The sequence below is a fragment of the Adiantum capillus-veneris genome, chromosome 16, assembly GCF_014529385.1.
Source record: "Adiantum capillus-veneris isolate H3 chromosome 16, ASM1452938v2, whole genome shotgun sequence".
NCBI classification, from domain to species: Eukaryota; Viridiplantae; Streptophyta; class Polypodiopsida; order Polypodiales; family Pteridaceae; genus Adiantum; species Adiantum capillus-veneris.
The window spans coordinates 42963924-42985072 of NC_140946.1; the positions used below are offsets into that span (position 1 = coordinate 42963924).

At 44.7% G+C, this 21149-nt stretch overlaps 1 protein-coding gene across 1 annotated transcript in view; it reads left to right on the forward strand.

Moving 5' to 3' along the window:
• Positions 1 to 1168: 1168 nt before the first annotated feature.
• The window catches only part of LOC147438921 (rhodanese-like domain-containing protein / PPIC-type PPIASE domain-containing protein), a 25199-nt gene continuing 5218 nt past the window's right edge, over positions 1169 to 21149 (forward strand). The window contains exons 1-3 of the mRNA XM_086484877.1: positions 1169 to 1601; positions 2024 to 2111; positions 2314 to 2414. Of these exons, the coding sequence (XP_086341003.1) occupies positions 1279 to 1601; positions 2024 to 2111; positions 2314 to 2414 (512 nt within the window). The 5' untranslated portion in view covers positions 1169 to 1278. The remainder of the gene's footprint in view (positions 1602 to 2023; positions 2112 to 2313; positions 2415 to 21149) is intronic.

Here is a 21149-nt window from a genome sequence, read left to right on the forward strand (position 1 = left end):
AGTTGAAGGAGTACAAGCGGAAGTGTGACGCTAGAGAGAGTGCGAGAAGAAGAGCACGACGATATGGTGAGCTCGCTCTACTGTAATGTGTAGAGCATAGTGAGTTCTTATTAGGTTTTTACAAAAGAATATGTGTACATACCTGGCGGCCCGCCCACTTACCTGGGCGACCACATTGGGCTTTATACCCCAACATAGTGCATGCAATTCCTGCAGTCGTGTGCTTGCAAGTCCAGCTTGCTCGCTTTCTCCATGGTTCGCATGCTAAGTGCTTTAGTTTGCAGCTCTTACAATATCCAACGCACCATTTCCAACTTGAATCGCCTCAGCTTGAAGCTAATATTGTGATTGCAACTCCTCAATCTGAAGCTCATTCTACAATACTTGAGGTAATTATTGCAATCGTTATAATAGTATAGATATTCCATTTCAGCCCTGCCTTCTGGTGTAGATGATTACCTCATATTGTTTAATCGGAGTTCACTGCAGGTAATTAGGAGTCTTGAGTGTGCATGTTTTTTACTTCGATGGGACTAATTGCTCATTGTTTACGACATGTTTTTACAGAAGTGATGATCTAGGCTCGCCAATAGGTTTTTTTTTTTTTTTTGATAGGTTTAGGGTTTGTATGTACTATGCATGGCCATCATTTGGTGTATTTTCTCTTGTGTATATATAGTTATGTACATGTGTGTGTTACCATCCGTTTTCATCATTAAAAAAATGTTTTGCTTGTGTGTGTGTGAGAGAGAGCATGAAATTGAAAAAACCAAAGAGCATTGTTTTTTTGCATGTGTGGGTGCACACCAATCACAAAAGGACCCAAAAAAAAGCATTGTGTGTGTGTGAGTGAGTGCATCAGTCTATGGGGGTTTGGGCACCCCTCATGGATTATGTGGGCATGGCCTGTGGAGGGGCCGAGTTCGATTCTCGGGTGACATTGACGGATTGGATCCCCCCCTAGCATGCTCCTAGGCATCTAAAAAAAAGGAGGAGCTGCTCTCTTTGACTGCCGGCCGGCCGGCCACCATGTGCTCAAACTTCACGGCCATTCCACGGTCGGCCAATTTACTTCATAAAAAAGTCACCGGCTGATGGCCAGCTGGAGCCTATGTGCTGAAGATTGCCGCGGCCATGGTATATTCCACAGCATCAACTGGTTGCCGCTAACTGGCCGCACGTGCTCTCTCTCTCTCTCTCTCTTTCTGTGCGACCTGCGTGCTCTAATTCACTCCTCTCTCTCGCTTCTCTCTGTGGATTGTTTCCTCGCACAGTGGGATGACGAAGGCTTCATGGAAGTTGTCCTCCGTACGCCCTTCACTCGGCTCACTGCGCCATAGCTCGGCAATTACTCCCATTGTTCGTGCCAAATTTTGTTCGGTTCATCAAAACTCCACATTTAATCGCCACACGCTTGTTTTTTCCTCTGGGCAACGCCCAGCTCCAACATTGCGTTCCACGGGTATTGCAGTATTCTGCAGAGCCGCAAGCAGCATGCCAGTTGCAGAGAGTGATCGCGAGCGGCTGATTCAACATCTTCTGGTTCCCGCAGAGAAGCTAACTCTATTGCTTGAGCTCCAGCGACAGACTCAGCAAGGCAGGCTAGTTCTTCAACAGTGTCTATGTCATTGTCATTTTCCATAGAGTTTTTTCTCACAGAAGTACTCTTTGTTTGCACATGATTTGAATCTGTCATTTGGCAGCGGCATGAGTGTTTTTCACTTGCTAGCTGCACATTTCTGATCTTTCCTTGTGGGACTTGAACTTCTGCACCGGTCTTTCACATTTTTGAAAAATCATTTGTTTTGGTAAACTGAAGGTGTTTGCTAGCATTATCTGGTTTTTGGCAGAGTCAAATCCACATCAATAGGGGTTTAGCTTCATGTTTGAGTGCAAGCTGGGACTTGTTTCTTGTGAGATGGTTTTACAATTTACATGGTGCTGGTTTCATATGCATTGTATTGAGTGATTTGTACTATTTTACTGGATCGAAATAAACATGTGCCTGGTTTCCTATGTGCAGTGATTTGAGTGACCTGGCAACTGAACATTCCATCTGCCCTTCCAAGAAGGATGGAGGCATGTTGGGCTGGGTTCGAAAGGGTCAAATGGTATGTATTAAGGCCAGGACAGTATTCAACATTGCTGGCACAAAGTTCGTCTAGCAAGTGCGGAAGTTTTGTTGTTGAAAAAAAATCAGAGTCTAGTTACACTGCAGCCTGCAATTAGAACATCGTAAATCACAAACTCACTTTTCTTTGCATGCTTGCCTTTATATATCATGGACAATAAGTAGAATTTTTTTCATGGCAGGTATCAGAGTTTCAAGAAGCTGCCTTCAATGCTCCTTTGAATAAGATTATTCGAGTGAAGACAAAGTTTGGCTGGCACCTGGTCCAGTCCTTGTCAGAGAGGTATGCAGCAGCATCATTTTTCTAAATATACTTTGCTCATGAATATCATTTAACCTTTTTGTTTGTGTTGTGTTGAGTTTTTCTTTATGTGTATAGACAGATTAATTAATGTTCGCCACAGAGAGAGAGAGAGAGAGAGAGAGAGAGAGAGAGAGAGAGAGAGAGAGAGAGAGAGAGAGAGAGAGAGAGAGAGAGAGAGAAATGAAATGAAATGTTATATTAACGTCTTCAAAAGGCCAAAATGACCTATGAGACCAATCAGTTACAAAATAGTGAATCTAATACCATGTCTGGGTACAAAAGAACTAGAAAAGAACTAGAAGTGGAACAAAATACTACTACTACTACTACAATCTAAAACTACGTGGGTGTAGCAGCTGATACAATAGGTACCCGGTAAACTGGATGTAACAGTGTGTGAAACAAAGAGAGAGAGAGAGAGAGAGAGAGAGAGAGAGAGAGAGAGAGAGAGAGAGAGTTGCTGTACGATTACATTTGTGTGAATAGAGAGCTACACAAGGAGGTGTATGTAATGCAACCTAGTGGTTTTGTAAAAAAAAATCCAGGAAATCAAAGTATTAAGGTTGAAAAAACTGTTGTTATGGATTCTAGGTACTTGGTATGAGAAAATTTATGCATAGTTGATTTGTCATAGCTTTTATCGTAGTGCACATTGGATGTCAAATGGAGTGGTGATGTGATCTGGTCAGTGTTAGTCCAAGTGGATGATTTATCGCTCACGAGCTTAAATGGTCTATGTGAATGATTTACTCTCACGAGCCCGAATGAGACACATAATACTGAATTTAAGGCTGAGATATCTGTTTTGGGTCTATCGATTGCATCATTCATTGAGGATTGAGTTTAATCATTGAGATGGAGATATTGCTTTGTGTCAGACAAAGTATATTGATGCATTGTCGCATAGATTTGATATTGCTAATTGTAAACCTGTGGCTACACTGATGGAAACATGTTTGAAACCTAGCATGCACGATTGTGGTAATCCTTTTGATGTTTCTCTCTCTCTCTCTCAGCCTTCTCTATGAAAAGGCTGTCTGACGATCAATTTTTGCAGTCTAAATAAAAAGCAGATATATGCATAGTCTAGGTGAAAGCATCGGAGATCAATTAAGAGGATCTTTCACTACTTGAGGGACATGGACTCTTTGGTTTGTTTTTTCAGGGGGGTGATCATTGTTGTAGTATGTGAATAACACAAAGATCGATCCATTGACAAGTAGACATATCTATTTAGTCATTCATACTAAAAGATACATCTTTCTAATGTGTAGTCCAGTTCTTAGTTTCTCTGGGGTCCTGCTAGAGAAAAGGGAAAAGTGATAGCATGTCCTTCCTTTAGCAAAGCCAGAGAGAGAGAACACCCTTACCTGCATCCGTCACAAACTGTTGACGTGTCAAGTAAGTAAAGAGCAGAGCCAACCTTCAGATCACGCCCGAGGGGCCTAAACCCTAAGAAGAAGAAGAAGTCCTATCAACTTATGGGACCCCGTCCGATGGGGCCCAAGTGACATAAAGGATTAAAATAAAGCAGGACCCACACACAAACTGAAAGACTTGCATAGCAGCTGCTGACGTGGTAGTTGTACGAAAACCCCCGGAAATTGCGTTGACATGATGACGTGGCAGACTGTACGGATTTTCGCGTTTTGTGCTGACCGTTGACGTGGCAGTTGTATGGAATTCCGATATTTATGCTGGTAGCTTTTTGGCATTGCTTTTGGACCAGAAGCTTTTGAGTTTGAAGGCTTTTCATGTAAACTGCTTTTGGGGCCTAGGGCCTTTAAATATGAGGCCATGGACTCATTCTCTGGCATGCTTCCTGGAGAAGGTGCAGAGTCTAGAGTACCGGCTTGTACTGAGTTGATGCAATATAAAGAAATACAGAAAGGGTGCCAAGTTTTGGGGCCAATACTCTCGGGGGTGGAATTCTGCCACTCCGTGTCGCGTGTCGTCTCTCTCTCTCTCTCTCTCTCTCTCAATTCAGTTGTTATTGAAGTGCTAAAAGTCTGTTCAGTCTGTTCTTATCTATTGGCACGTGGTGCCCCTCTTGTGAAAGTGGTATCAGAGTGTCACGTGCACATGTAACCCTATGTGCATGTGGACAAGCTACTTCATGACAAGGGTTGAGTTAGCTTAGGAAGTGTTCTGGCACCTTTGTGAGTCTGTTCGCAGGCCGTGCATGTCCAGGCACTTAGAGTAGTTGCATTTCCTCTGGTTGCACCACAGCATGATCATCAGCATTACCATCAGAATCCATCATGAGCATTTTACAGTGCATAGAACCCATTTTCCCTATTTTAGCCATTTTTCACTTATTATTATCAAGTGACTTTGTTGCGAAACTGGTACGGCAATTTGGCTAAGCAAGTATATAAGAAAAGCTAGCGCTAGCACTTTCTGGCAGAGGAGGTAGCAGATAGCATCTGGCAGTGCACCTTCTCAGCAAGGCCGGCAAGGGAACCTAGCGTTTTCAGCCACAAGGACCAGCCAGCGTTTTTCAATTGCAGATCAGCCTTGACGTTCATCTACAGTAGATCAGCCCTGGTGTTTTCCATAGCATCAGATCACCTAGCGTTTGAAGACTCCCAGATGAGCCTGTCGTTTTAGCAAACAACAGTTCAGCCTAGTGTTTTTGCAACATGTATATCATCCTAGCGTTTTGCAGATTCCCGACGACGAGCACATCCATTGCATCAGCGTTTTTAGTTTTCAGCAGTTAGACTCCGATCCGCAGCCCCCAAACCTCGCAGATCTCACCTTCCCGCAGCTTAATTAGCATACCTTTTTTCTAATTAGCATAATTGCATGCTAGCCATCATCCTCGCCGCACGGTCAGATCAGCCTGTGTTTGCAGATTCAGCCCACTATTCGCAGATTTCAGCATCTTTGTTTTCAACGTCTCGTTGTCGTCATCGCCGTTGTCACCGACATAGGGTCAGAATTCAGCAGATACAAGATTTGCAGATTTCAGTCCCTAGCGTTTTCAGTTTTCAGCCCGTCTCGTCGTCATCATCATCGTCGGCAAGTCCGTTACATTTAGACCATTGTACGAGGATTGTGCAATCAAGAGCATAGACCTCTCTCGCCATAGAGAGTGGGGCCCTTGGAGGAGGGCTTGACAACATTCTGGTGTCGTATTCTTCTCTCTATCTCTCAGTCTCAGTACCTTCATGCACAATGTTTACCCACTTTGTTTGTGATCATTTGTGTCACAAACTAGTGACGTGGCTGACCTGTACACACACACACACCCACCTTGGTTGGCTGACGTGGTAGTGACGTGGCAGTAGTCCCGGAATTCCTGCGGTGACACGTGGCATCAACGTACGGACCTCCCCGGAAATTGCGATGCATGCTGCGGAAATCTGTACGGACAGCTGATGTGGAGATGCGTAGGGAAAGGCAGCTTTTTGCGTGGGCTTATTTCTACGCAAGAGAAAGAGAGAGCTTTATTTTTAAGTTGCTTTATTTACTAAGCAAGAGAACTTGTGAGAAGAACTGCTTTATTTTTGAAAGGCTTTATATGGGGGGCTCCGCTTTTGGCATCGCTTGTACACCTTTATAAGTGTGGGCAGGGCTCCCACTCTGCAGAGCATCTGGACGAAGAGTCTGAGAGTGACCCTCCCACTCCCTTGTACTTTGAGCACAGATTTTATACAAAAAGAAATACCGAAAGGGGCGCCATGGCCAATATCTCTAGGCACGGAACTCCGCCGGGCTGTGTCGAATCAATTGTGAACTGTGAACTGTTTTGAAGTGAATCTCTGCTGTGTTGCGGTAGAATCTTGACTTGGAGTGTCCAAGTTTGTTACAGTGGTATCAGAGCGCAGAAAGATTCTTCTTCTATGGAGGATCCGATCCTTTTTACAACGTACACAGCTTTTGGGAAAGAATCTTCGGGTCCTGACCCCGGACTTATTAGCCACTCCCACCCTTCATACATCGCGCATCGGGCGCGCTCCCGTCCTCATTGCTCTGTCTTACAGGGCATAAAGCCATTAAAAATCCCAGATTACACATGGGTTCTCGTGAAGAATCTGACAGAGATGACACCTCTCAGTGGAAAGGCAAAGAAAAGTTGAAGATCCGACGTAGGAACTGAAGGAAAGAATGAAGATTTGGGCAAATTTTTTTTCGGACAAGTTTGCTAGAAAAGGAGTACAAACGTCAACTGCAGATTGGCATATGTGTGAACAGATTGATTAAGTACTCCAAGGACCCGAGATTGGTGATACACCTGAATAATTATCCGATTGACAAGATTTACTTGAGATGGCGTGTGGCTATTGCTTCTCCTCTCAAGTAGAGAGTAAAGCCGAAAAGACAGACGAGTACAAAAAGCAGAACCTGTACTCGTAGAAAGACATGGACAAGCGAAGCAAAAAGCAAAGCTTCAGAAAGGGCAAGAAAAAGGCAAAGAAGCCTAGATTTCGCCCAGTTTCTGACAGTTCTACAAAGGAGTCCTCCTTAGATAGTTTGGACTCCGACGATCACATATTTTATGCAAAGAAGCATTTCTAAAAGCCAACCAGTATGACTTTCTCGAAGATAAAAGCAAAAAAGTTTAAGAATTTAAAGAAGGTGGGCAGTCGATTTGAATCCTTTTTTGGGTTCCGAGATGCTCAAACATGGTGGTCCACTCTTCTATTGAGAAAGGAAGCTCCCGTTAAATGGTTGAAATTCAAACGGCTTTTTATTTCTTCTTGGCTGACTCGGGAGTACGAACGAGATATACGAACTGCTTGGAATCATCTTCGGATGACCAAGGGAGATTCTTTGGACGATGATTGCGAGAAATTTTGGAGCTCTTTTCTACCAGCTTCTTCATTTAAGAAGATCTTGTTTAAAGAACAGATTGAGCGGTTTACCTTCGGATTTCCTACAGAGATTCGAGACTACTGCTTGGAACAAAAGTCAAATTCTATTCAAGAATTGATGGTCATGCGAAACGGGGTTTTGCCATACACTTGGGCAATCTGACATGCCCCACTGATGAGATCTTGACTTAGAGAACCCAATAGACCTCTCACAATGAAAGTAGAAAGAGAAAGAGTTCCTAGAACAAAGAAAAGAAAGATACACGTCCCCGACAGACTCTTAAGAGAAAGGGTTATCTATCTCAAAGAGGGGAAGTGTTTTGGATGCGGGGAATTTGTACACATCTCCGTGAAGTGCCCTAAAATAGGGCACATCAAGTGTCACGTGACACATCCAACCCTATGTGTCCGTGGACAAGCTACAACACGACAAGGGTTCAGTCAGTCCAGTCGGTCTAGATTTAGAAGTGTTCTGGCACTTTTGTGAGTCTGTTCGCAGACCGTGCATGCCCAGACACTTAGTGTAGATGCATATCCTCTAGTTGCACACAGCATGATCATAAGCATTCCCATCAGAATCCATCGCTACAGCACGACAAGGGTTCAGTCAGTCCAGTCAGTCTAGATTTAGAAGTGTTCTGGCACTTTTGTGAGTCTGTTCGCAGACCGTGCATGCCCAGACACTTAGTGTAGATGCATATCCTCTGGTTGCACACTGCATTATCATAAGCATTCCCATCAGAATCCATCAGAATCCTTCAGGGGAATTTTCCAGTGCATTTAGCTTATTTTCCCTATTTTTGACATTTTTCACTTATTATTTTTAAGTGACTTTTGTTGGAAAGTAGGTAGGGCAATTTTGCTAAGTTTGTATATAAGGAAACTAGAGTTAGCACTTTCTGGCAAAAGAGGCAGCAAGAGCACCTTGCTCAGCAGGCAACTTCTTAGCAAGACCAACCCCCGCGACAACTCTGGCATTTTCTCTCAACAGAAGGCCTAGCGTTTTTGCAATTGCAGATTCCCGGCGACAGTAAACAACAGATCAGCCCTAGCGTTAGCAGATTCCCACAGCAGCACAACAGATTCCCACAGCAACACAACAGATTCCCACAGCAACATAGCAGATTACCATAGCAACGCAGCAGATTCCCTAGCGTTAGCAGATTTCCCCGCAAGGTCAGTTTTCAGCCCTAGGTTTTTGGTTTGCAGCTCAACCTCAGCGTTTTTGCAGATCTTCGCGACAGAATCAGCCATAGGACCAACGTTTTCAGTTTTCAGCCTTTAGACACCGCAGATTATGTCCCAAACCTCACAGATCTCACCTTCCTGCAGCAGTTCCTCGCCGCACGGTGGGATCCATTGAAGTTTGCAGTTTCAGCCCGGAAAACGCAGATTTCAGCATCTGCGTTTTCAGCGCGTCGTCGTCGCATCGTCGCCATCGACAAAGGGTCAGAATTCAGCAGATAGAAGATTTGCAGATTTCAGACCTTAGCGTTTTCAGATTTCAGCCCATCTCGTCGTCGTCCTCATCGTCATCGACATCGTCAAAAAGTCCAAGCATTGTGGAGATTTGTGCAATCATAAGTAGACCGCTCTCGCCTTAGAGAGTGGGGCCTTTGGAGGAGGGTTTTACGTCGTCTCTGGTGTCGTATTCTCTTCTCTATCTCTCAGTCTCATGCACTTTCATTCACAGTGTCCATTCACTTTGTTTGTGTTCATTGCACTCTCTCACTAAAGGAACGGAAGGCTCTCCCTTCCGTAAGTAAAAGGAACCCTTGAGCACAGTTCGGAGCACTCATCTTGAGCAAAGTTAAAACGTTCATTCCTCTGCACCTTACATCAAGAACAGATTGAAGACAAGCCAGAGAGTTCTAGAGCAGCAGAGGAATGTGGCAAAAAAGGTAGATGAAAACAGAACTGGTACCACATTGTGTGGGGCCCGAACCAAACGAATGAAAGTACAAACTTTGCCGCACCTAGGGCAAAGTGAAAGAATAGGAAGTCCTCATTTTCTTTGATGGAGGATCCAAGGCCAACTTCTTTTCACTTGAATTGGCGGCTCGATTTGGAATTACGCTCGACAGGCTGAGGCCACAAGCGGAGGTAGTTCTAGCGGCACCCGGACGGGATGATGCCATTACACCGATCATTGGCAAACTTCGTTTGCAATGTCAGGGGTGTCTAGGCAGGAGGACTTCTACGTAAGGCCCTTGGGAGGTTGTGACGTCCTCCTCGAAATCCCTTGGTACCAAAAGAACAATGCCGTGGTTGACTATCGGGCTAAGAAAGTGACTTTGACAAATGAAGGGCACATAGATTGTACTTAATGAAATTCAACTTCTTTCCTTGATTTTCTAGAGAGAACTGAATGATGATTGAAGGTTGAATATGTATTAACCTTGATAAAGAACGCCAGGATTTTTCTCCACACTCATGCCGATTGCTTTTCAGAGGGCCTACCAGGCGAGTTGCCACCGGCTCGTCCTGAGGATCATACCATTGATTTGATACCTGGAAGCACACCATCGAACCGGCCACCTTATCGTGTGAGCTGAGCTCAAAATGAAGAGATTATGAACCAAGTAAAAGACCTCTTGGAAAAGGGTCTTATCCAGCCGAGTACTTCACCTTAGTGTTCTCCGGTGTTGTTGGTTTCGAAGAAAGACGGATCTTGGAGAATGTGCATTAACTATAGAGCTCTTAACAGAATCACCATCAAGAACAGATTTCCAATTCCCAGTATCGATGATATTCTAGACCGACTAAAGGGATCCTCTTGTTTCAGCAGTATCGATTTGAAGAGCGGATATCATCAGATCCGAATCGTGCCGGGAGATGTCTACAAGACAGCTTTTCGGACGACTTTTGGGTTATTTGAGTTTTTGGTGATGCCTTTTGGCCTAACCAATGCTCCAATGATATTTAACCGGATGATGGACAGGATTCTTCGAGAGTACAGACTATTTGTTGGCACTTTCTTTGACAACATCATTGTTTTCTCCAAGGATGAGGGAGAACATAGAGAACATCTGCTACAGGTCTTTCAGGCATTACGAGATCACAAGTTGGTGATCAATGCGAAGAAAAGTGAAATTTTCCTACCCGAGAATATACACTTTTTGGGACACATTGTCTTAGCAGCAGGAGTGCAGATGGACCCGGCCAAGATAGAGACTATCCGTGATCGGCCCGATTTATGTCCATGAAGTTAGAAGCTTCTTGGGCTTGTGTTTGTACTTCAGGCAGTTCATTAGAAAGTTTGCAGAGGTTGCTTCCCCTTTGCATATGTTGACGCAGAAAGGAGTCTCTTTCTCGTGGGGATCCATAGAGGTGACTGCTTTCAGACATTGAAAGAGAAATTGACTACAGGACCAGTTTTGACTTTGCTGGACTTGCAGAAGTCATTTGAAGTATATTGTGATGCTTGTGGTCGTAGTCTGGGTGCGGTCTTAATGCAAGAAGGCCATGTCATTGCCTACAAAAGCCGATTGTTTTCAAGGCCAGAATTGACAGCACAGATTTATGAGAAAGAGCTTTTGGCGGTTATCCATGCTCTTACTCAGTGGCGACATTACCTGTCACAAGACGGGCACCACGTGCCAATAGAAAAGAACAGATTGAATAGACTTTTAGCACTTTAATAACAATTGAACTAAAAGAGAGAGACGACAGGCGAGACGGAGTGGCGGAATTCCACCCCAAAGAGTATTGGTCCCAAACCTTGGCACCCCTTTCGGTATTTCTTTATATTGCATCAACACAGTACAATCCGGTACTCCAGACTCTGCACCTTCTCCAGGAAGCATGCAAGAGAATGAGCCCTAACCTCATATTTAAAGGCCTTACAGTAAAAAGCCTTCAAACTTAAAAGTAGCTGGTGCAAAAGCAATGCCAAAAAGCTGCCAGCGTAAATCATGGAATTCCTTACAACAGTCAACGCAAAACGCGGAAATCCGTACAGCCTACCATGTCATCATGCTAGCATAATTTTCGAAAATCTGCCACGTCATCAGTTTTTCCTGTGTATGCGGGTCCTGCTTTATTTTAATCCTTTATGTCACTTGGGGCCCCATCGGATGGGGTCCTCGGAAGTTGGTAGGACTTCTTCTCCTTCTGCTACTTGTTCTTCTTAGGGTTTAGGTCCCTCGGCCGACATATGTAAGTTGGCTACATTCTTTAGGCTTTGACACGTCAGCAGTTTGCCTACTCGGAGCGGATTTTACTGTCTTCACAAACCATCAGAGTTTACGCTACTTGTCACAAGAAGCAGCTATCGGAAAAGCAGATGCGGTGGGCGAACATCTTGTCACAATTTCACTTCCAGATTGTCCATGTGCAGTGACGAAAGAATTTGGTGGCAGATGCTTTGTCCCGGAAGCCGTTGGTTCTGGCTATTTCCGCGATACACCATAGGAGCTTCGAGGATATGGTCAATCAGTATGCCACAGATACAGATTTTGCAGATATTCACTCGGATACGGAATGGGGAGGTAGTAGCGGGATATTCCATTCGGGATGGCTACTTGATGAAGAAAACCATGTTGTGCGTTATACAGCCGTTGAGGGAAAAGGTTTTAACAGAATGCCATTGTCCACCTTTTACGGGTCACCGTGGCATAGCTACCACCTTGAAAGGTGGGGAGAGATATTTCTTTTGGCGAAGACTTAAGAAGGGTGTGGACGATTTTGTACGCAGTTGCTTGGTATGCCAGAAGGTCAAGTTCGACAGGCATAAAGCATAGGGATTGTTATAGCCTTTGCCAATACCCACCCGCCCCTGGGAAAGTATTGCAATGGTTTTCATTTTTGATCTCCCGAGAACATAGAGTGGTCACGATGGTATCTGGACTGTTATTGACAGATTTAGCAAGCAAGCTCATTTCATTCCAGTGAAGAAAACATTCAAGCCGGATCACTTAGCGAGACTGTTTGTGGCCCAGATCTTCAGATTGCATTGCATGCCTGAGATGATTGTCTCCGACAGACACCCCAAATTCACGAGTTTGTTTTGGAAGGCTATTTGGGAGAACATTGGCACGCGGTTTCAGTTCTAGTCATCGTTCCACCCGCAGACTGACGAGCAATCAGAGATTGCCAATTTAGTGGTACTGGAGTTATTGAAGCCTTACATATGGGATCAGAAGACTCAATGGGAAAAGTATATACCTTTGGTGGAATTTGCCTACAATTATACGATACACTCTTCGATGGGGAAGGCGCCATTTGAGATTATTGGAGGTGCTATGAAGGTTCCACCCTTCCTAAGCACGAAAGATAAGATTTTTGAAGCCGACGAGTACACGCATGACTTGGACACGGCTTTTGCCAAGGTCCGGGACGCTTTGCAGAAATCTCAAGAAAGGTAGAAAAAGGCACTAGATCGCCCTCGTCGCAATTTGAAATTGAAGGAGAACGATTGGGTGCTCTTACATTTTGAGAAGGCACGCCTGAGAAAGAAAAAGGGAAAGGAGATGCTTTTTCCAAAGCTTAGTATGCGATACTACAGACCTTTTCAAATTTCAGAAAAGATAAATGATGTCTCCTTTAGATTGAAGCCGCCCGAGACTTGGAGAATTCACAATGCTTTTTATGTGAGTCTCTTGAAGCCTTTTAAAGGCGATGTGCCTGATGATGGGGAGCCTGATGAGCAACCTGAAGTGGAAGAAAACGAGGAGATCCTTGTTCCAGACAGATATTGGCACATAAAGACAGAAAGATAAAGGGTAAAGCGATAAGAAGGTTCTTCGTTAAATTCAAGAACTATCCCGCATTGGATGCGAAGTGGATGGAGGAGGAGGACCTAGCAGATACTCCTCGGATTGTGAATCTTTACCTTGAAGCATTTGGTTTAGCATAGTTTATTCTAAATGGAACCCCGAACTTAGCTTGGGCGGAGTTTGGTGCAGCGGGTATGCACAAGAGGGGAGTCGCTCCACTCCTTTGTCAACAAATTGCCCCGATTTTTGATACTAAAGTCACTGATGTCTCTAGTTTCTAGGGATACTGTGAGTTGACAGTATTCTGCTGTATGACTTTATGAACTAGAATTCCCGATAATATGATACTGATTTGTTTTCGACTTGTTTAAGTGGAGGAATTGAAAGACGAAATGACTGCAGCATTTCGGTCTGAACGATCTGGATAGACATGGTTGCAATAAGGACTAGTCAATAGGGCGTCTATGAGGTCCCGAGTGGATCTAGATGCAATTGCTAAATACGTTGCCGATTAATCATGGTCTGAGATTCAAATGAATTTTGAATGTGATTTGTCATGTGATGTCTTGTGATGTCAAGTGATGTGACTGTCGATTGGTACATGTGCTAGATGTGTGTTCCTAGTGCGTCGGTACTAACAGTTAGTGTCTGTTAAGATAGTTTATGGCTTTTGTTTGTTTTGCAAGTGTAATCGAGGGTAATTACAATGCTTTCAAGAGGGGGTGATGTGGCTGCCTTGTACACACACCCACACTCACCCTGGCTGGCTGACGTGGCAGCAGTCCCGGAATTCCTGCGGTAACACGTGGCAGCAGCGTACGGACCTCTCCGGAAATTGTGGCGCATTCTGCGGAAATCTGTACGGGCAACTGACATGGCAAATGCGTAGGGAAAAGCAGCTTTTTGCGTGGGCTTATTTCTACGCAAGAGAAAGAGAGAGAGCTTTATTTACTAAGCAAGAGAACTTGTGAGAAGAACTGCTTTATTTTTGCAAGGCTTTTAGCTTTTGGGGCTCTGCTTTTGGTATCCCTTGTAAACCTTTATAAGTGTGGGCAGGGCTCCCACTCTGCAGGGCATCTGGACGCAGAGTCCGAGAGTGAGACCCTCCCACTCCCTTGTACTTTGAGCATAGATTTAATACAAAAAGAAATACCGAAAGGGGCACCAGTCTCTTTGGGGCCAATATCTCTAGGCACGGAACTCCGTCGGGCCGTGTCGAATCAATTGTGAACTGTGAACTATTTTGAAGTGAATCTCTGCTGTGTTGCGGTGAATCTGGACTTGAAGTGTCCAAGTTTGTTACAATTTGCACTCTCTCACTAAAGGAACGGAAGGCTCTCCCTTCCGTAAGTAAAAGGAACCCTTGAGCACAGTTCGGAGCACTCATCTTGAGCAAAGTTCAACATTCACTTCCGTTGCACCTTACACAGAGCATCGGGTGTGGGCTTTTCTGAAAGCATACCGGTCCTACAAAAGAGCAGACAGAGCAAACCAGAGACTACTGGAAATTGTTATTTTAAGTATCTTCGGGTCCCGACCCTGGACTTACTAGTCATTCCCACCCTTACTTCATCGCGCATCGGGTGCGCTCTCGTCTTCATGGTTCTGTCTTACATGGCATAAGCCATAAAGAACTCAAGACATGGAATTCATGGATTTAGAAGAATATTTGCAGTTTTTGCTCAATGAGCTTCACGACATTCTTTCGCGGCATCCTCAGTAGAATCTTTCGATGCTGCAAAGTTTTCAACAATTTTTGAACTACATGTTACCCCCTCTGATGTCCTAGGTGGTACCTCCTCCTCCGGCATTAGAAAGTACGAGAGCTTCCAACCGGCAACCTTCTCAGCCGTCTGTTCCAATCGGGGGTCTTCAAGAATATGGGGCAGCCATCTGACCCTGATCTAGTGCAACCGCCTTTGCCACCGCCATTGCCCCCACCTCCACCACCACCACCAGGCTACAATGGTTGGAGCCCATATGGATACCCTTATTATCCATACCCGGGACATACGCCTAACCAACCCAAAGATTTCAAAGATGGCGGCATGACAGTCAAATTTTTCACTTTTTCCGAGGTGAAAGATCGCAAGAAAGCATTGCAATTCCTACAGCAATTCGACAACATGTATACTTTGGGGAACTATACAAAAGAATCCAAGATTTCTTGAGCAGCGGGATTTCTTAAAGATAATGCTATGCAATGGTGGAGTTCAATCGCGACACAACCGCATGCTCCAAGGACCTGGCAAGCTTTCAAGACAGTTTTTGTACGTAGTTACATGACTTCGATGTTTGAAGTCCGGATTTTGGCAGAGTGGGGTAACTTGAAAATGCTTGCCACCGAAACCATGGACGACTATAACCAAAGGTTTCTCGACGTGTACCTCCGGTGTCCTTCTTTAAGTTCATCTCCTTGGAGGACCAGTGCGAGCGCTACACCATTGGACTACCATCACCATTGCAGGAATATTGTCTCTCCAAGCAAGTCTCTACCATGCAAGAGCTTATGGACTATACCGTGGTCGGCTACAAGCTCATGAAGGGAAAATTGGAGTTTACCACAGAAGAACCTCCGGCCACTAACCAGAACTCCTGGCAGCAACGAACAAATTCTCAAGAATCCCGTGAAAACCAACCTCAACGGCCTCGTCTGACACACTGTCAATGAGACGCCTTGTTACAAGAAGGCCGATGCTTCGAATTTTCCAAACAGGGCATACGTTCAATACATGTCTTGAGGGAGCCTCGACGTCCTCAATGCAACCTTCTGCTCCCACGTCAGACGGATCCTCAGGGCCACCTCTAGCCAAGAGGGCTAGGCCTGCTATTGGACTAGTATCCGATATTTATGGTATACACCTCGAGAGTTTTAATGAATTATGCAGATCTTATGGAGAAGTCAACAGCTTGAAAGCTCTTATTTTCTTTGACCCCAGAGCTATGGAGAACTTCATCCATCCAGTTTTCTTGAAGCAAATGCACTTTGATTATGATGCAGAGGGTGGAGAAATTGAAGCTTAGCTAGCCACGGGGCAAATTCAAAAAGTGGTACCGCTCATTGGTGCTCTTCCAGTAACTATACAAGATTATTATGGAAAAGCCGATTTCCACATTATGAAGTTGGGTAATTGCGACATTCTCTCGGGCATGCCTTGGCACGACAAGAATGATGCAACTCTCCAGGTTCGGAACCGAACCATCACCGTGATACAAAAGGGCAAGCCAGTTGTCCTCAAGTTCAGTTGTCCGAACAAAGCCTTGAATGACCTCTATAGTTGTTTTCTAGTTAGATACTTTTGAACATTGTTTGAGAAAGTATTGTTTGAAATTTGTTTGAAATGGATGCTACCTGTCTTGGTGCTGATTTGAATTGTTTGACTCTGGTTTTAAATACTGGTTTCAATGATTGGTGATTTTACTCCCAGGTGGAGAAGTGAGAAATATTGTTTTGATATTGTTTGAACCTCAGAATGATGCAGGCCGATGCTTGGGGAGTGTTTTGTTGTATGTTTGAAAACCTCGGAACGACGTAGGCCGATGTCTGGGGAGCATTCTGATGTATGCTAGAAAACCTCTGAACGACGCAGGTCGATGCCTAGGGAGCGTTTGGTTGTATGCTTGAACCTCCAAGCGACGCAGACTGCGGTATGGGGAGCGTTTGGTTGTAGAGTCCTCTGAGCTCATGGCCCGGACCTTTTTAGGTTATTTGTGGGGGAAGTGACGAGGTAGTTGTTGGGTAGCTTCATACCGCAGACCGTTTGTCTCGGGGGAGTGCTTAGCGGTGCTGTTTGTTGTGTCTTGTAACATGCATATGTAAGCATTTTTGTTGCATTGTGATGTGCCAACTACTGAATATTCCTAACTGGATGAGATTGCTTGGGTATGTAATTTGAGTGCATCAAGATACCCGTGGAAGATCAGTGCTGGTTTGGGTGTGATGGCTAATTTTACTATGCTAGCATATCAAGAGTTCCGAACTGGACGAAAGGAGAGGCTAACTCCTTGATCAGAAGAGCTGAAAGGAGAAGCCAACTCCTTAACAAAAAAAATAGCAAACTGATTGTCCCTCGGAATGACTCTCATAATTTTTTTAAAAAGCTAACTTGAGTTGTTTTGCAGATATGTTGTAATCGCGGACGATTACTCTCTTTCAAGAAGGGGGGATGCCACAAACTGCTGACGTGTCAAGTCAGTAAAGAGCAGAGCCAACCTTCAAATCACGGCCGAGGGGCCCAAAGCCTAAGAAGAACAAGCAACAGAAGAAGAAATCCTACCAACTTATGGGACCCCGTCCGATGGGGCCCAAGTGACATAAAGGATTAAAATAAAGCAAGACCCACACATACACTGAAAGACTTGCGTAGCTGTTGATGACGTGGCAATTGTACGGAAAAACCCAAAAAATTGCGCTGACATGATGACGTGGCAGACTTCACGGATTTTCGCGTTTTGCGTTGATTGGCCACATGGCAGTTGTACGGAATTCCGTGATTTATGTTGAGCTTTTTGGCATTGCTTTTGGACCAGAATCTTTGAGTTTGAAGGCTTTTCATGTAATTGCTTTTGGGCCCTAGGGCCTTTAAATATGAGGCCATGGGCTCATTCTTTGGCATGCTTCCTGGAGAAGGTGCAGAGTCTGGAGTACCGTCTTGTATTAAGTTGATGCAATATAAAGAAATGCCGAAAGGTGCACCAAGGTTTGGGGTCAATACTCTCTGGGGTGGAATTCCTCCACTCGGTGTCGCGTGTCGTCTCTCTCTCTCTCTCTCTCTCTCTCTCTCTCTCTCTCTCTCTCAGTTCAGTTGTTATTGAAGTGCTAAAAGTCTGTTCAATCTGTTCTTTTCTATTGGCACGTGGTTCCCGTCTTGTGATAGCATCCACAGTAAGAAAACAATCACTAGATTAGTTTTCAAACAACATAACAGGTAACTTGGGTTGTTATCCATGTCACCCTAATTTAAACCAAGAGAGGAAATTGCTGAAAAAGAACAAAAGAAAAAATATTTGTCAAGGATGAGCCAATAAGTACATGCTTTTTTCAGACTCAGATTGTGCTGGTTGTTATAACACGTAGGTGTCCACTAGTGTTTTTTCCTTCATGTTCGGCAATCATGCATATCTTAGTTGACAAAAGAAGCCTACTATGGCCATGCCTAGGATGAGACTTAGTACAGGGTAGCTTTATATGACGGGCTTTAAGGTTAGGGCTTTTGCCTTGAGGTCGAAGATGCAATTGATCATTGTGTCCGCTTTTCATTTGCAAATGCCAGACTCTCACTAGTTAGGTGGTCTATGTATGTAACACGCTTGGGGAAAGGTAAAATCCTTCCAAGGGGTACAATGATGTTGGCGCAGTCAAAGAGTGTGGATGCTAGAAGAGGTGGGAGATGTGGCTATGGCTACAAGCAAGAGCAAGGTAATGGGTTTGTACAACAGCTAGATGCCAAGGCAACCAGGGGAACCTGGGATTGTATGCTACATGTGGTTTTTCAGGCCTAAATGCTCGATTACGATGGCACTTGATAGGGATGCTTGAAGCTGATCAAAGTGCAGGTTTTGAAGTGCTTTTATGTGCCATTTGATGCGCTCTCCAGCTCTGTCTTTATAGCTCATCAAACGGATCTATGCTCTTTGAGATATGGCAGTAAGAAGTTAAAATGTTTTTGCAGAATTTGGTCAGGTTGTGCTGATGCGATGGACCCAAGTGGTCATCAGAGATATGGATTTGAAGTGTTGAACATTCTCTCCGAGCAGGGCTTTGCAAATCTCAAATTGGAGTTCAGACGGAGAAGATATGATCATTTGAAGTTTTTCCTAGGTCGGGTTTGTAATGATTTGACCTGCTTTGGAATGCGTGTCGGAGTTTTTTTTCAGCCCACCAGGTTTTTGACAGTAGTACTTGCTGAGAGCTTCGAGGTATGCTTAACAACGCTCGTTGATTGAATCGATAGGCTAGAGAAATCCTCAGGGAAGTCGGCAGTAGACAGGAGAAGATGAAAGATATTGATTTTTTCTAGTTTTCAGGAGCCTGCTACAGGTGATCGGGAATCCGGAAATGTAGTGTGAGGCTTTGAATTCGAAGGCGGATATGCAGGTTTGGGGCCTGCCCTTACGACTCGAGAATCAGAGCTTTGAGCCAAAGATTGCAGTTAGTTGAAGTTGATTAAAAATCAGAGAGGTGAAGGTGATTTTATAAAGGTTTTGGAGGCTCCAAATGGAGGGAATACTCACGCCTTTCCACGCGGTGGCCCCAAAGAACCCACATACTATATTTGAGGTTGGACTATGTATATAGTGGAGTCCACTCTATAGCATCGCAAGAGAGCACCTCGACGATGGTGCAGGCCTAGGAGAGGAGAGATATATAGCCATCTAGAGGGTAGCCATACATGGCTAGTCTTGAGGCATGTAGATCTCTCTTGAGTTCATGTCGTGAGAGAAGTAGTACCCATGGTTAGGGTTACCCAATAATCTCTCCCTTGAGATTAGTCATGGTACTCCTAGACTAACTGATTCATCTAGGGTTTTGTGATTCATTGATACATCATGGTGAGTTTTCTATAGATTCATTAGCTCATGGTTCACAAGTCGATCACTTATCATTCCTAGGTTCAAAGCCAAAGCACATCATTTATTTCATTTCATGGGGATTATGTTCTTCATTCATAGTAGTGGTTTTCATCTTCATTTTCTATTCGTCGTTGCTTCGTTTTCTCCATTCTGCTCATCGTTTCTTCATATGTATTTTTCTCTTTGTTCACTTAGGACTTGTGTCCAGAAAATTGTGTCGGGCGGTCTGACCAACAAGTGACAATGTCTGAAATCCCCTTCCAATCATGATCTTTATGGAGCCAAGTGTTATCATGCCATGGATAAACGCAAAAAAGGATGCAAGTTTGTACAAATGCGGAAAAAAATTCATGCAAATGCATGGCTTGGGCCTTTTTAGGTTTTTGGTAATCTTGGGATTGAATATGCATATATATCTTTGTGCTTGGAGAAACAAATCTGGCAATGTTTTCTCAGGCGTTCAGTTGCATGGACCCCGGAACGGACGGAGTAGCAAGCGGAATGCGGGTCCGAAACGGCAATTTGTTGAAATTTGAAAAATCTAGTCCTCTTTTTAATAAAAGGGAACATTTGGGCAATGCTGTTTGGATGTTTTTTTGGGGGGAAGGGGAGTATCCTTCCCATCCTCTCCTATATAACCCGAACCCTCTCCCTCAAGCCTCAAGCTGTCAAGAGTCAAGAACGCCCCCCCCCCCCATGGTGTATTTTAGGTTAATCATTCCGGCCCCGTTCTCAGTCCGCTGATCCGGGGGCCTCCCGTTCAGGAAATATTGCGGAGGCCCCGTTCCCGTTCCATGTAACTTTGGGTTTTTTGGATCCGCCCTAAAAGGGACCCCCTTCCCACATTGGAGCTGCCCCAAGGGCCCATGCTTTGAGCCCTTCCCTAAGGGTCTTTCTAGGTGCTGAAGAGAAGAAAGCCAATTCGGGCTCAAGCCATTCAAGGCCTAAGTAGGCTCCCACACTGCTAAATCTCAAGATTGGCCAAAACTCCCTTGAACTTGCTTACCTAAGGGGCCATCCCCGTTCCACCTGCCATTCCGGTTTTGCCTGGGGATGGAATGGCGTTCCGTTCCCATTGAGGGAGAGCCATGCTTGGGAACACGTTCTGGGAAGGGAGTGCCCCATTCCGCCCGTTCCCTGTTACACTGAAAAAACCACTTAAAAGCAACCGAGTACCTAGGTGAAGTCAGTCAGAGGGGAAGGGATAGTGGCGCTGGTCTCGGCCAAGCATGCAGAGAAAACCACCGAATGGAGGCACTTATTGGGTGACGTCACCGGGGGCTGTTCTCGGATGCAAGGAAATTTTCCAATGGAGTTGAGCGCTTCCTTGAGCTTCGCCTTCACCGGATGCCCAAAAGAGAGGTGGCCCTTGTGCCTTTGACTCTAATAATAGAGGGTTTTCCCACGTGGCTTGTAGGCTTGCTTTGAAGACTTGGAGACCAACTTGGATCTTTTCCTCCACCAAAAGTTCCTCGAAGCATGATGTCGGCTCTTTGCGTTTTGTGGATGTGGGAGAGCTGACCCTTGTCTCAGTTATCATGGGACTTAGGCTGCAGATCAGCATTAGAAAATACTTTTCTTTGTATTATGCTAGAATTGGCCGG